This window comes from Pezoporus occidentalis, unplaced genomic scaffold (assembly GCF_034315485.1).
Source record: "Pezoporus occidentalis ecotype Australia unplaced genomic scaffold, CSIRO_AGI_Poc_V1 ctg33, whole genome shotgun sequence".
NCBI lineage: Eukaryota > Metazoa > Chordata > Aves > Psittaciformes > Psittacidae > Pezoporus > Pezoporus occidentalis.
In genome coordinates this window covers 4400556-4415369 of record NW_026915268.1, presented here as the reverse complement: position 1 = coordinate 4415369, position 14814 = coordinate 4400556, and the positions used below count along the sequence as shown (strand labels likewise).

The following is a 14814-nucleotide window of genomic DNA, read 5'->3' as shown; positions in this document are numbered from 1 at the left end:
ATTATTCATGCTGAACATAAAAGTGTTTATAGAAATAGTTATGCTCAGAACAAACCAAAGATGTGTTCCCATTGATTCAACTGTTCATCAAGGAACAATTTTAACCTCTCAGTCTTTCCCATATCCATGCAAATGGCAGCAAGGCCAGCCTCTACCATCCACAGCATGACTCATGGTCATATTTTATTAATACAAACCCGCGTAGGTATCTGAAACATGGAGGGATGAACAAAGAAAATCGATTATTCATGTTTATATGTGGATAACATACTTGCCTTTAGAAAGAACCGACAGGCTACAGAATCCTCAGATGCCGACGTGCAGTGCCGTGTAGCTTTATGCCAACAAGAGATCATCTTCCAACTCTACTTCATGAGTTGGAGAGACATAGAAAATCAATTTTGAAAGCAGAAGACTTGGACTTATAGAATTCCATTTGCTGTCAGTAAGAAACTATTACCTCCTATCAATGATATCTAGAGATTTCAGGGAGAAACGTTCAAGGCAAATAAATTTTTAACATTTTATTGATGAACAGCCAAAAAACCAGCTTTTGTTTATCGTGCTGCTGGATGTAATAGCGACTCATACATGTGTAAATAAACTTTTGCCCATGTTTTCAACATGATAGCCACTGTTCTGAAAATAACTCAGGCATATGGTGTCAGAGTCACAGACATCACCCTGAGAAAGACTGAGGATACAGAGCAGTGTGTTGGGAGCAGCAGAGGGATCCAAGGACTGTAAATCCAGAAACAGAGTACATTGTCAGCGGCTATTTTGTGCTGAGCCATCTGTTGCCTTGACTACACTGCCAGTAATAGTTAAAAGATAGCTGGAATGTGTCTGTACCAGCTACAAAAAATGTAACTTCTGTCCTCTTTGAAAAGAACAGGATCTGACTTACATTATACAGCAAGCACTGTAGGTGGACTTTTAATACATCTTTCTTCTGAGGAATAAATTTTGTCATCAGGAAACACCCAATGTCCTTTGAACTCTATGCCCAAAGGCTCAGTGAACTTCTGTTGCATGTCCTGGTGGACACATCCTGTTGTATTTTCTTCAAATGTTATTCCTGTATATGTATCACAAGTCACTTATCAGAGCTTGTTAATAGTGTTGTTCCTATTTTTTATTAGCCATCTATGTGAACTTTCTTTAGAGTAGCTGGGACTTTAAAATAGGAGATGTATGTATAGATAATTATTTTCAGTTGAGAAGTGGTCTTGTAACAGACTCAATCACAGATCTGTAGATGAAGATTTGAAATAATGCTCCACAGACTGCTTTCCATCTTCTAGAACTCTGGAAATGCGCTGGAAAACAAGAGGAACAGAGTGTCATATGTTAAAATGACTGCTGCATTGGATTCAGTATGTATGGTAATATTTATATTAATTACTAGCTAGCGGCCTCAAGCTGTGGCTAGAGAAAAGATTATGTTGATCAAATCCTGGATATTTTGAATTAATTCTCCGTTCCACAAAGCCATAAACCTGTGTTTATACCTGTCCACATGATTCGACTTGTGCTGTGAAGCACTATACAAGTGGATTTGTAGCTTTGTTCAGTCCTTTTTCAGACTTATAAAAAGGGCCATTTTATATCCTATTTAGGTTTAAATGAGACTGGATGAGATCACACTGAAAAGCTGTTACTCTGGGGTCTGAAAAGAACAAGTACGTGATAAACTGAAGTGAAATCCTACAGACTTCAAATTAATGGGTTAATTTTGTTCCTACCAGGAAAATATTATTATGAACACACCTAAGTGCAGATTTTCCTAAATGTTGCTCAGTTGTCCCAGAAGGCACTATTTATATTTTTTTGAAACACTGCTGAAACAAATGGATAGCAATGAAACCTATCCATCAGAAAAAAAATAAATAACAAAATAAAGCAAAATAAACTAAAACAAAACAAAATTAACTTTAGCTTTGAAAAATCAGCAAAGTTGATACATCAAACATTGTAGGTGTCACAGAATGCTTATGCATTATGCCTATCAGTAGCTACCTGCACCTGCATTAAATGTCACCCGCTACCTGAAAGAACAGGAAAACCTTTTAACATTTTAATCTTAATATCTGCACTGAATATACATCATTTGCTTTCATACGATGCATTAATCAATTGTTTTAATTGCGGGAAGTTTCCACAGAAATGAGTGAGAGGTTTTCTACTTCAAAGGCAACCTGTTTTGAGCAGCATTAACTATTCCAGCATAAGCTAAATCCTACTTCGAAAGCAGCATCTCTGCTATCAGAGACTGACCACACTGTGCATGTTTTGCCACATATGCTACGCTTACCTTACTCAGCTGCCTGTGCTAATTGCCCCATGTGATTAAATCGAGCAACAAACAATCGCTTTCCTCTGCTGCTAATAAACGTTATCAAACGCAAATCCGAGTAAATGACTAGGTCACATGAGACCTCTTGTGGTCCCGAAGCAGAACTGCACATCGGAGCTGCTTTTCAAACACCCGATGTACCCCCGTGCTTCAGCAAGCGCAGCCAGAGGCACATGTTTGCATCCCTACAGAGCTTCCACCTCTCTCTTTGACGACAGAAAGGGGGGGGGGGGGGGGGAGGGAAGAAGAGTTTGACATATAATCTTCTGTTATTTTAAAATGACTTCATTTTCACAGCCTAGAATTCCTGAAGAAGCAACACTTTCTCCTTCCCCCATAAGCACACACAACTTACCATTGTTTTAAACAACTGGTTCACTTTCTTCTTTTTTAAGGTTTTCTTGTCACCATCTGAGGTGGTAGGAAACACTGGTTGACTCAACCTGTGTGATGCAATTGTTTCGTCAGGTGCCACAGGGCCAACCGTCAGGGTTAATCCTTAGAACAGAAACATATTGGTTGCACAAAACAAAACCAAAACAGGGCAGTCAGAGTGTAAGACAAAGCAGAATTCAAAATAATGAGCTACTGCAATGGCTAGAAAAAATTTAGATATTTTTACTGTAACTAAATCCTTAGAACACAAAAGTAAGTAAGCTTACTTAGTAAGTTTAGAGGGGAAGCGCTAAACTTCATCACATGAAAACTGAATAGTGAAATAATGAACCAATCTGGTCAAAGAATTAAAAATAGATAAATACATGAAAAAGAAGTGGGCTGTGACAGTCTGTTGTGTTGTGCTAAATGTCTGTTAAAGGCGTCTAGAAAGATAGGGACAATGAGAGGGATAGAGGAAGTGCAAGCTAAGAAATGAGATATGCTATGGAAGAAGTAGGGGGTAAAGAACATGGAAATGGGGCACATTTTCTTTACACACCCTGGCCTGGAAATGAGATCCACTTTCAGTTACACTTTCCCCTTCTCTGCCATGCAGTTGTCAGTCTTTCTAGTAGGCTTATGCTATTTTTCCTTCCTCTTCCTGTGAGGGAGGCTTATGAGGCTTCCTCTCTAACATTCAAAGCAGAAGTTGAAACCCTACTATGGGGCAGCCTCTGGGGATATTCATCTGCCAAAGCACAGATCTTCTCTTTCCATTTCAAATGCTGCCCTCTGCTGTGAGGGGTAAGGAAGATGAATAGAGCTTTCCTCTTTCAAGGCAGGAAGAATGCCCACACTGTACAACAAAGCCAAATTTGGAGCTCCAACAGCAGTGCTTTTAGAGCTGGGCAGCACAGTGTCACCAAGCAGTGGCAGCAGCAATGCTTTTGGAACTGGGCAGCACAGTGTCACCAAGCAGTGGCAGCAGCAATGCTTTTGGAACTGGGCAGCACAGTGTCACCAAGCAGTGGCAGCAGCAATGCTTTTGGAACTGGGCAGCACAGTGTCAACAAGCAGTGACAGCAGCAATGCTTTTGGAACTGGGCAGCACAGTGTCAACAAGCAGTGGCAGCAGCAGTCCAGCCCACGCACACAATACACACTTACTGTAATCTCCGTCTCAGAGGCATGGAGTCACAGACAGCACTACCTGCTCTGCTTGAGCCAAATCCTTTATTGCTGCTTCCTTAACACAGCAACAAAAAAGTGCAGAACTCTCATCTTACTATAAGCAGCTTACCTGGAATAACTGGCATAGAACGACTGACAGGACTCATCTGCTTGAGGACAGATGTTTTCTGAGGTGCCACTGCATGCTCTGAGAGGTTGGTGTCACTCATGAACTCATATTTCCTCAACACCTGTTTAATAAAGAAAACCAATAAAAAACCCAAAGTCCATTAATGATGAACTGAGATGTGAGCAACAAAGATGCAAGCAAAACAAGATTTTGTGAAAAGCATAAAAGAAAATAACTAAAAACCAAACTATTATGCCTAACCCAAGTCCTTTTGGGGATTGTTTGCGGAGTAAACTAAAAGTAACTAAAAGCATTAGAACTGGGTCCACATCAAATATTATATACTAGCTAAAAATATGACATGATTTGGGAGATGATTTATATATGATATTCCTATCATATCTGTGGAATAATGCCATCAGACAGCTCTGGCTGTGATCTGCAAAGGAAAATGAAGTTTTGAATACATTTCTGACTATTGCAATTCCATAGCCCCCTTGGCTGCTGCAAGATTGTCACTTTTTTTCTGAAGTGAAAGAAAATCCTGTGACTCAGTAAGCAGTGAGATTCCCACAGCAAGGTGTGTGTTACCTAATATAATCACAGGACAAAGGTGTTGCTTGGTTTTGGATATTAATGCTTCTCAAAGCATGACTGTGCTATATAGCGCTCTTTTGTCTGAGGACATGTAGTCTAAGACAACCTCCATAAGCTTCTCCTTGTTCCCCAAAAGAATCTTAGCTTTCTACTGAATTCACTTTACCTTTGATGATTCCTACAATTTTTTTTTGATCAAATGACTTATGCTCTCCCCATGGAACTGAACAATCTCTTGTTGCCAGACAATTTAATTTCCATAGGGCTTGTATAGCAAGAGGACACCTTTCAAAATTGTTTCTGTCCATAAGTCATTTTAATGATCTAGCAGTGCAATAAAAGCACCCAGATGATCTGTGGAACGAGAGACGCCAGTGATTCCAAACTTCAGTCTGGCACTGTTTAAGGAACACTGTTTGCAAGCTTGCAGTTTCCTAACAGCTGCATATTCCATAACAAGGTACAAAATGTTCAGGGCTCATCACTTCCCAAACAGCCGTGACTGCAGAGCTGCCATGAAATGGCAGCACAGGCAGTTGCCTCTCTGCTGGCTGAACCTGCCCAGTGCAGTACCCCCAGTTTAAGCTAACTGAGATTCAAAATTTGCAACTTCAGGGCTCTATTATCTGTCATCATAAGCAAGAGGAGATGTTCTGATTTTTGGTCTGATTTGTTTCTTCCTCAGCACCTCGCAGGTTTCATTCATAGCAGGGCAGACCATCTCTGCATCCTGCATATTTCCCTTTGTGGCAGTTTTATGTGGGTTTAGATATTTTCCTATGCAAAGCAGTAATGTCCTCCTTTTTATGGAATATAAAATACTACTGTAAGTCAGTAACATACACATTTTGTGTCAGACATAGAGATATCAGGTGATGTCTTCTCATCAGCAAACACCACACTGCTTCTCTTTGTTCTTTTTTTGGACTTTCTCCTCTTGACTTCAGGGTGAGGATTAATTTGCAGAGCAGTCTCCTCTGATTCTGCTTTTGCTTGCTTTGGTAGCACTACCTCCAGATCAAAGCTGCAGGAGGAAAAGAAAAAAGTACAAGTTGCTGAGTGATATTTTAAAAGCCACTGGCATTCTGATGTCATTTCCCCATGAAATATAAATGCGGGTCATCCTTTCCTTTGACTTTCTATGCAGCCTTGCAAACTGTTGGCAAAACGTATACGATGTACTTCAGCTGGCAACTGTAGAAACAAAGGAAATACCTTCAGGGGGTATGACCTTGTCTTAAAATCTTGCAAAGAATGTAAAATATTAATATGAGTTCAAATCCCTTTTTAAAGGTTTGTGCATTAGCTTAAGAACTAAACTAAATGGAGTTAAGAGCTCATATGGCAAGTTTACGTGCAGTGATGATGGTGCTGACATGCTCTTTCAGTTATTGAAAACAGTGGAACAGAGTATTTATTGTCATGTTTTAAATGTATTCTCCTATTTATTTCACCAGACTGAGCAGCAAAACATATAATTGATTAAAAAAAAACCAAAACAAAACAACAACAAACCCAAATCTCCCTCCTCTTCCTCTAATTTTTATAGTTCAAAAATTAGGCCATTTTTAATTAAAAAAAAAACAAACAGATATTAAATTGGTGCTGGCTTTACCCCCTCTGAACTTACTTTACTCCCCTCCTGAACTTATTTTACAACATAAAAACTGATAAATGAAACAGCCTGGTGAATCTATTGACCTGTGCTTCCTAGAAATAAATCAGCATCATAAGAATTGAAAATAGTTGCATGATTCAGCTGTCTGGTTCCATAAGAGGTGTCTTGATTTCCTAGGGACCTGGGGCTGGCAGATGTGACACAAATCATGGCTGTGTGCTGCACCCTACTTGAGTAGAAGCTGAGGGGCAGGAATAGGAGCCTGGGGCCTCTCATAATGTGTGATACTACACATCTTGTTAGGCAGCTCAGAAAACTGAAGTAGTGTTAAACCACAAACTGACCGTAAATCATGCCAGAACAGAGGGGTATCTTAAGAAGGAGCACTCTAAGTTAGAGGCATACACCTTTGGACTTCTAAAACGTGAAGGAATCAGAAAAGGAGTTCAGATGTTTGAAAAAAAATCACAATGAAACACTGCTCAGCAAGATCCATTTTACATGTACCTTGGCTGGGAAGAAGTTCAGTGTGCCCAAAGGATAATTTATAAAGCAAATAAAACAATTTCTGAGTGAAAAATCTACTCAGTATACCTATAACTGTCCTCTCAACCTCTGTGCTTCCCAGTGCTGCAGTTAAACAAGCAGATTAGGCAAACATCACATTACTGCAGGCTTTACTAAAATGTTCCACCTCCTTACCAGTAATTTTGTGAAGGATGTCCTTTTCCTCTCCAATTTTGACAAGCAAAAAGATGCTCATTAAGTTAAAAGCTGTAGAAAAAGAAACTTGCAAAGTTTCTTTTTATAGGCTTTCTTATTTTTTGAAATGTCACTTAGATTTTAAAACACTTGTCTTCTGAAAATGAAATGCCAGTTTTTCAGTGAGAGTTGAGTATATTTTGTGTATTAAGGTTGCAATACTGAGGCTCTAAGCCTGGAGGAAGTGATAGCTACTATTAAAAATAATTTTGGCATAGCCTGAAGAGACTGTTAATGGTCTTTATCCTTGAATGACTTTTTAAAAATGTCTTTTAGTTTCATCCCATAAAACTGCTTAAAAAACAGTACTGAAAGAAAAGGTGTATTGTATTCATAACCAACCTTTCTGAAGTGGTTTTGTTTGGAGTACTGCAGTCTGAATTCATGGAAGACAGGGAAATAACTGACAACTGGCGATAGGATCTCAGCATCGACCTTGGCCGTCCTACTCTCTTGTCATCAAAATCTGGCTGTAGGATGGAAAAGAGAACCACATTCTATCAAACAACTTGGTGTGAACCTCATTTCATCCCTTGTCACTAGGTCTTGACAATAGTACAGATGTTTTAACACATTTGTCATGGAAGAACTTATTTGCTATCATTAATTACCTTCTGGCTGAATACACTCTTACACTTAAGACCTCCCAAACTTGATGACACAGTGAGTAGCTAAACAAACTACAACTGCCATAATAAACTGTATGTTTTGAAAAAGAAATTAAGAGAAACAGTGTCTGCTGATCTTATTTTGATCAGACCTGGGGCACGCCATTAATGTACTTGCTTGGGTAAATGGATTTAGTTAGTCCTTGCTCCAAGATGGTAATCATGCTCTGTCTCCAAGACCACAGGTTCTGCCATCTCTGTATGTTAATGTGGCCTTTTAAATTATATGTTTGCAAATTTGGACAGAATTAATATTGCCCTAGTAGCCAGAGAAGAAGAACAGGACTCCTCTGCATGTCACCACATATCCATACAAGCAGCACCAACTCTCTCTGCAAAGGTTGAAGAGTACATGTATGTTCTGCAGTGGAAGGAGAAAAAGGAGATACCACTCCAGATCTTCTTGAAGAAGATTTAGCTGTCACATTGGAAATATTAAGCTTAATTAAAGCTTATTAAACTTTGCAGCCTGGTACAAAGTTAACTGAAACAATCTGACTTAATTCCAAATGTCTTCCTGTTACCCTTGTTAGTAAGATCACACAAGGGTCACATTTCTTTGCTAATTCTAGAACTGTTTTCTTTCTAATCAGGGGTGACTTCTGGGATCTAAATTTGTGGAGTGCAGTTAGCTTTTCTCTCTTTTTGTGTTTGAGTGTTTCCTGGGTGGGCACATCTCTCTCGAGTTAGCTCATCAGTGTCGGGATATGGGACAGGCTTTGGAGAATTTCCCCATGCATGCAAATCATAAACTAATTTTCCAACCTCCCTCAATTTCTATCCTATAAACAGGATATGAACAACTTCAAAAAACATTTCATATGAAAAGTACAGGGGTATGTTCTGATTGTCCAGAAAATATTAAAAATCCATGTGTAATTTCTTGTGCCAAATTCCCAAACACTTTGCTTCTGCTGTCATTTCTCACTAAGACCAATATCTAGCAGAAGACTGGGAAACATCTGTTATTTCAAGAATTACTTTCAAGTGTTTTGCAGAGTTTACATGCAGTGAGTTTACATGCTGCTCATCCTTTGAATGGCTGGAATCCTGAGATACAGACACAATAGCTGCACAGCTTGGTTGGGTATTTTTCTTTTCTGGTAGTGAAAAGTTCAGGCCAGCCACCAGAGAGTCTAAGACATGGCAAAAGGGCAGCAGTGCCATTTGTAAAGAACATTCTCTGCTCTTGCAAACTTATAAATAGGTTGCTTTTGCTGAAGTGCTGATCTGTAAGAGTGCTGAAGGGTTCAAGCATTAGCAATATTGCTAAATGTAGATTACAACCTCTTTATTATTGCAAGGATGGTGGCATGGGACTGAAAATAGGAAAAACACTCAGATGAATATATAGAACTTTCATCATTTTCATGCTTTGTAACACAGCACAATATCATAGAATCATAGAATAGTTAGGGTTGGAAAGGACCTTAAGATCATCGAGTTGCAACCTCCCTGCCATGGGCAGGGACACATCCAAAATTTAGGTTAGAAACTTGCTACTTTTTCCCTTAAAACAGAAGAAAAATACTTTTATAAACTCATCAACATGAAAGCAACAACATAAAATATTTTTCCAAGGCAACTGTTGTTTAATCACAAAAAGCAGCCAACATCATTCTTGCTAGCCTGCACAAGCTCAGATAGACTATTTTATTGAAGAATTGTCCGGAGAGTTTGCGTTTGGAAGTTATCCTTCAATTCCCATATATTTCATCTTGGTGTCAACTAATATTTATAGTATTATCCACATGAGAGGGTTTACTTCACAGCACAGCTGGAAGTGGCTAGCACAGGGAGACATCAATTGTAGATCAAAGCCCTAAACCACTAAGAAAACTTACAAAGAGAAGAAACATGAAAATTTGCTTTTTCTTCCATAGAAGGCAGTAAAGAATTGTAATTTTAATAGACATAATAAAATACTCCAAGCCTTCCAGATACATCAGAGAATTGAATAAACTCTTTGACTACAGAACTCAGGTCCAACTACCTTCACATCACAAGAAAACCCACAAGCAGAAGTTTGGTATGTGTTTTTGTGTAGAGCAGCAAGATGTGTAGTAAGTAAAGAGAAGTTGCAAAAGAGGTTGAAAGGAGAACAATACCAATTCTCTGGCTCCATATTGCTTTTCCACTTTAACTTTTAAATGCTTGAAACATTCCTCCATACGGTCATGGAAAGGACGAAGATTATCAGAAACTCTTCTTTCATGAATTTTAATTCCAGCCCCAAGGAAAGGTATCTTAAGTAGGGGGATAAAAAAAGAGGAAGTGAGAATATTAGACAGTGTTTGACAACCCCTCTGGCTCCACTTAAAGTATCTGCTAAGCCAACTGCAAAACTGTTCCTGTGATTGGCAGGTAGATTTGTCAGTTGATCTCAGCTTCTAACAGCAAGAGAAGATGCAAAGGACTCTTCAAAAATGGGCTTGCTCAGTAAGTTTTTGAGGCACGTTGGCTGCCTCATAGTGACTGTTCTGTCTCTCCTGTGTGTTTTAATGTTAATCCCTTATGACATTAAAGACACTATGTGAGCCTTTAAAAACATTCTTATACTCCTATCCCACCTGCTTCTGAAGGTGCCTGCCATAGTTTACAACAAAGATGGTAGGGATGAAAAGATATCCAAATGGATTCCAGGCAGGTGGTTTCATACCCTTTTCTTTCAAATGGAGGATTAAGCAATTTAAGGGAAAGGTTTCAATCAATCTTTCGGGGCTTCCTCATGTGATCACTTTGACAACTGCTGCAACAATTCAGTATGTGAATGTCTGGTTACTGAAGGTGACCTCTTCCTTTCTCCTCAATTTTATACTGCAGACTTCCTCTGTTCTCCCCACATGTCAAGAAATAGTCAATACAACAATGAACAACTCAAGCCACGAACAGAGGCAGCTTGCACTATCCAGGCTGACTGTGCTCAGTTCTACCCCTGTGCTTTTTGGATTTGCTGTTCATCCTTTGGGATAGCCATTTTGCATTAATGTTTGGAGCTTCTTCTGTAAAATCCATTTATTTTAATAAATAAATTCCATGCTTCCGTTTGGTGTTCTGACCCCATAAATAATACTGTAAACATCAGTCCACCACTGACTTGATCCTACTTTAGGAAGGCCAATTTCAATATAACTTTTAAAAACATGGTATTAAAGACCATCTATTACAGAGATCTGTTTGTCCTCTTTTGAGGGATTTGCAGGCATAGACAGAAATTACCACCTTATGCCAGATGGTGTTATGATCAATTTATACCAGTAAATCCACTGAGTACTTCAGATGCTCAGAAAGCAACCTTATACAGAGCCTGTGGTGGGCAATGATACAGAAGAAGCTGTAAAGGTTGGTAACTCAAATCAATAATCAAACTGAGATCAATTGAAATGAAACAGGAAACATTAAGAAACATTAAGAAAAGAGTAAAATAAAATAGATACGTTAAAACCATTTGGAAGATTCATTTTAAAGGCTGTGAGGAATAAATGGTTAAATCTTGTTGTTTCTCATCTCTGAAACAGAGATAAATCATAGAACCATAGAGCAGTTTGGGTTCAAAGGCACCTTTAAAGCTCATTCAGTTCCAACCCCTGCCACGGGCAGGGACACCTTCCACTAGAGCAGCTTGCTCCAAGCCCCTGTGTCCAACCTGGCCTTGAACACTGCCAGGGATGGGGCAGCCACAGCTTCTCTGGGCACCCTGTGCCAGCGCCTCAGCACCCTCCCAGGGAAGAGCTTCTGCCTAAGAGCTCATCTCAGTCTCCCCTCTGGCAGGTTAAAGCCATTCCCCCTGTCCTATCCCTACAGGCCCTTGTCCAAAGCCCCTCTCCAGGTTTCCTGTAGCCCCTTTAGGCCCTGGAGCTGCTCTAAGGTCTTCCCTTCAGGAGCCTTCTCTTCTCCAGGCTGAACAAGCCCAGCTCTCCCAGCCTGGCTCCAGAGCAGAGCTGCTCCAGCCCTCGCAGCACTGGTATAAATTGACGAGCATCAGTATAAATATAGATAGCAATAATTCCTATTTGGACTAGATAATGCAAATAGAATTGATGATTTCTAAGGTCATGTTTTTCTTCCCTCCATTATCATGACAAATGCTTAGGTCAATAAAGAGAGCCATTTTCCCTTGAATGAAAATGAGCAAAAGCAAAAAGAGCAGGTTTTCTGTTACCACCTCCTATAGATGGATTTTCCTCTTTGAGGGAGAAAGGGTTCCTGCAGTATTGGTTATATATATATATATATATATGTTATTGGTTATATAATTATACATGTATAAATAATAAATACATAAATAGATAAATAAATTAGCCAAACGAAACCAAGACAACAAATAACCTTGGTGCTGCTAGTACAGGCAGAATATTCAGTTTTCCCCTGGAGATAGAGCTTACAAATATTTCCTAATGGCCTTCCATGCTATTTGTCACACAAAAGGCAGGTAGCAGCAATCTTGTAGGTTCACTGAGCATGAATGTAACTCCTGAGAGCAACTACCGCTCCATTTCTCATGCAAAAAAAAGAACCCCACAAACAAAGAGAAACCAAGGAACACCCACTTCTAGGAAAGCTGTTTCCCAAGAGAATTTCTAACATTTGCAACTGTTTGTTTCCCCAGAAATTCATTAAGGCTTATGACTTTTGTCATGCTCTGGTTTGCCTCTGGGAATACAACCTGGGCTTGAAAACCTGGCCCTTTTAACTGTAAATGTAGCCCACAGTATGTGGCTTTTGATGAACCACTCCAAACGATGTGTTCTACAGAGTGCTTTTCTGGCCTGCTGCTTTCTCTGAGACATAAAGAGATTTATGGGTAACACCCCTGACTCTTGGCAGCATTTCATCGAACAACTGACACTGTAATAATGACACTCCTCAGGAAATATGATGTGAATCTTTTAATTAAGCCATTTCTCCAGTTTAGGCACAGATTTTAAAAAACCTGAAGGACAGGATCACTTAGCTCCAAGAATGTATTAGCAATCACATGCCACATCAGAGGATGAGGAGTCATAGCTGTGAGATTCCAGCAGTGATCTGAATGGGTCAGTAATACATGCTTCCTGTTATGCACATTAAAATGGAAAGAACTGAAGTCATTGCTCATACTACTAATATCTAAACAGGACAATACATAGATAGTCCTCTTACAGCTATATATACTCTGAAACATAACATATAGCTTAAGAGGGAGTGTTTTACTATGAATCCTTTTTCAAAATACTCTATGAACTCTTCACAGAACTAGGCAGGAAAATCTGTAACAAGAATCTCGTTCTTCTACCCCTCCCTGCTTTGGGGAAACAGTAAAAGAAAACCCCAAACAACCAACATACCCTTCCCTACCCCCTCCCCCCCCCAAAATTAAATGGTAAAAGTGAGTCATCTAAATGCTATGTTCTCCTGATAGAAAAGAGCAGACTAAAGGAATAGCTGATGAAGGCTCAGATGACTGCTGTCAGAAAGAAGTTACCTGCCAAGCAATTAGATCTTTGAGTCTGTTCAGCTTTTCCAGATCCTGTGGATGATCTCTGCTATATTCATCTGTAAAGAAAGCCTTAGACAAAAAACATAATTATTCAGTCCATCATTTTGATAGTAAAAGAGATCAGTCATTACTGCAGTGACTCCGACTGATGGCCAGAGAGACACATGCATGCTCCTTAACCAGACAGTAATTCCTCATAGCTGAGGTGGACTGTTTTGGTAAAATGTATTCAGTCTGTGTCCAACACTTCTGAGTCTAAGACCCTTACTATGAAACCCAGTTACGATTTTATTAAGCTTGCACTTAAAATAAAGAGTTGCATATTTGGAGTACCATGATTTACATGGATAAATGATCACTTTATTTAAGTACTCTACTTACTGACGTAAGTCAGCCTTACACAGGAATCTCTCTCTGCCATCGACAAGCAGAGCCAGACGCTGTGTACACACTGCCTTCTGCTGCTCAAAGATCTCATCCTCCATGTACAAAAGAAGAATGAAGCTATTAGTCCATTACTGGCAAATAGCTAAACAAATGATACTTGAGGACTAACATAGCATAAGCCATACTCCTTCAGCATAGTTCATGCTTACCACATATAATTCATGTGTGTACATATATATACACGCACATATGGCATTGTTTCAGCACTGAGTCTATCTGATGTGCTGAGCCTGCTCCTGGGCATGGCACTTGCTTTTTCTGCAGCTGTTGGGTAACCCCACGTTGATTTTAATCCCAAACTTCAATAATTTAGAGTTTAAATTTATATGAGTTTTTAGCATTCCTGTTTTCTCTCCTGCTGCACCTTCACAAGGTGGCCTTAGGGACAAATTTTCTACAGTTCAGTTCCAAAAGACATTCTATTTTCCATGTATTGCCAGAACAGTTTTTATTTGTGTTCCTGTTTTCTACAACAAAACCTGCTACATGGAAACTGCTGTTACTGAGGAAACCTGGTGACAGCTGGATTGCTAACTGACATCTAAATACTGCAGACCCACTGTAGGATTAAGATGTTCATTTACTTTGGGCCAAATCTTTTGATGTGTGAGAGCCTATTTAGCCACAAAAAGGGTATTTTTGTCCCACAAACATATGAAACCCCTCATAACTGCAATTAATACTGAGATTCGGTTACTCTACTTGCTAGTTTCTGCTTTCAAAGACAGATGTGACCAGGATATGAGGATCTCTTAATCACTGAAGTTACGGCTTTCATAGTCCCAGTCCATATTTCACTGCCACTTTGACCAAAGGATGTAATAGGATTATGGTATACTGTATCTGAATATGTCCTTTGCATTGACTTAAAAGCTCTTACCTTCTCATATTTAGCAAAGCCACCCATAACTGCTGGATCAACAATTCCATTCAGAAGCATAGAAAGTGGATTAATAGGAAGGTTCTCATCACTCTGGTATTGGTTAATCATCATCAGAATCTTTTCATTTGTCATGGACATAGTCTCAATGGCATTCTCTAAAGGACTAATTGTAGTCTATAAAGAAACAAAAAGCTTCTTAGGTTAATAAAGAGATAAAAAGGTCTTTTTGGTTTTATGAAACTGTTATTCATGTATATGCACAACATTCTTAATATTCATCAAACCAACAGAGATTTATTCAATTCTCTTAGGACTTGGTGCTGAAG

At 39.2% G+C, this 14814-nt stretch overlaps 1 protein-coding gene and 1 long non-coding RNA gene across 3 annotated transcripts in view; one reads left to right on the top strand and one right to left on the bottom strand.

Annotated features, from left to right (window-relative positions):
* Positions 1–14814, top strand: part of LOC134169018 (uncharacterized) — a 230071-nt gene that overhangs the window by 82209 nt on the left and 133048 nt on the right. The gene's annotated exons all lie outside the window — the stretch shown is intronic.
* DOCK2 (dedicator of cytokinesis 2) overlaps positions 510–14814 on the bottom strand; it is a 167157-nt gene continuing 152852 nt past the window's right edge. For both annotated transcript variants that reach the window (XM_062629202.1, XM_062629203.1), the window contains exons 45-52: positions 14486–14662; positions 13144–13227; positions 9788–9925; positions 7354–7481; positions 5475–5655; positions 4035–4155; positions 2712–2854; positions 510–1319 (exon numbers count right to left, since the gene is read on the bottom strand). In XM_062629202.1, coding sequence (XP_062485186.1) covers positions 1245–1319; positions 2712–2854; positions 4035–4155; positions 5475–5655; positions 7354–7481; positions 9788–9925; positions 13144–13227; positions 14486–14662 — 1047 coding nt within the window. In that variant the 3' untranslated portion in view covers positions 510–1244. The remainder of the gene's footprint in view (positions 1320–2711; positions 2855–4034; positions 4156–5474; positions 5656–7353; positions 7482–9787; positions 9926–13143; positions 13228–14485; positions 14663–14814) is intronic.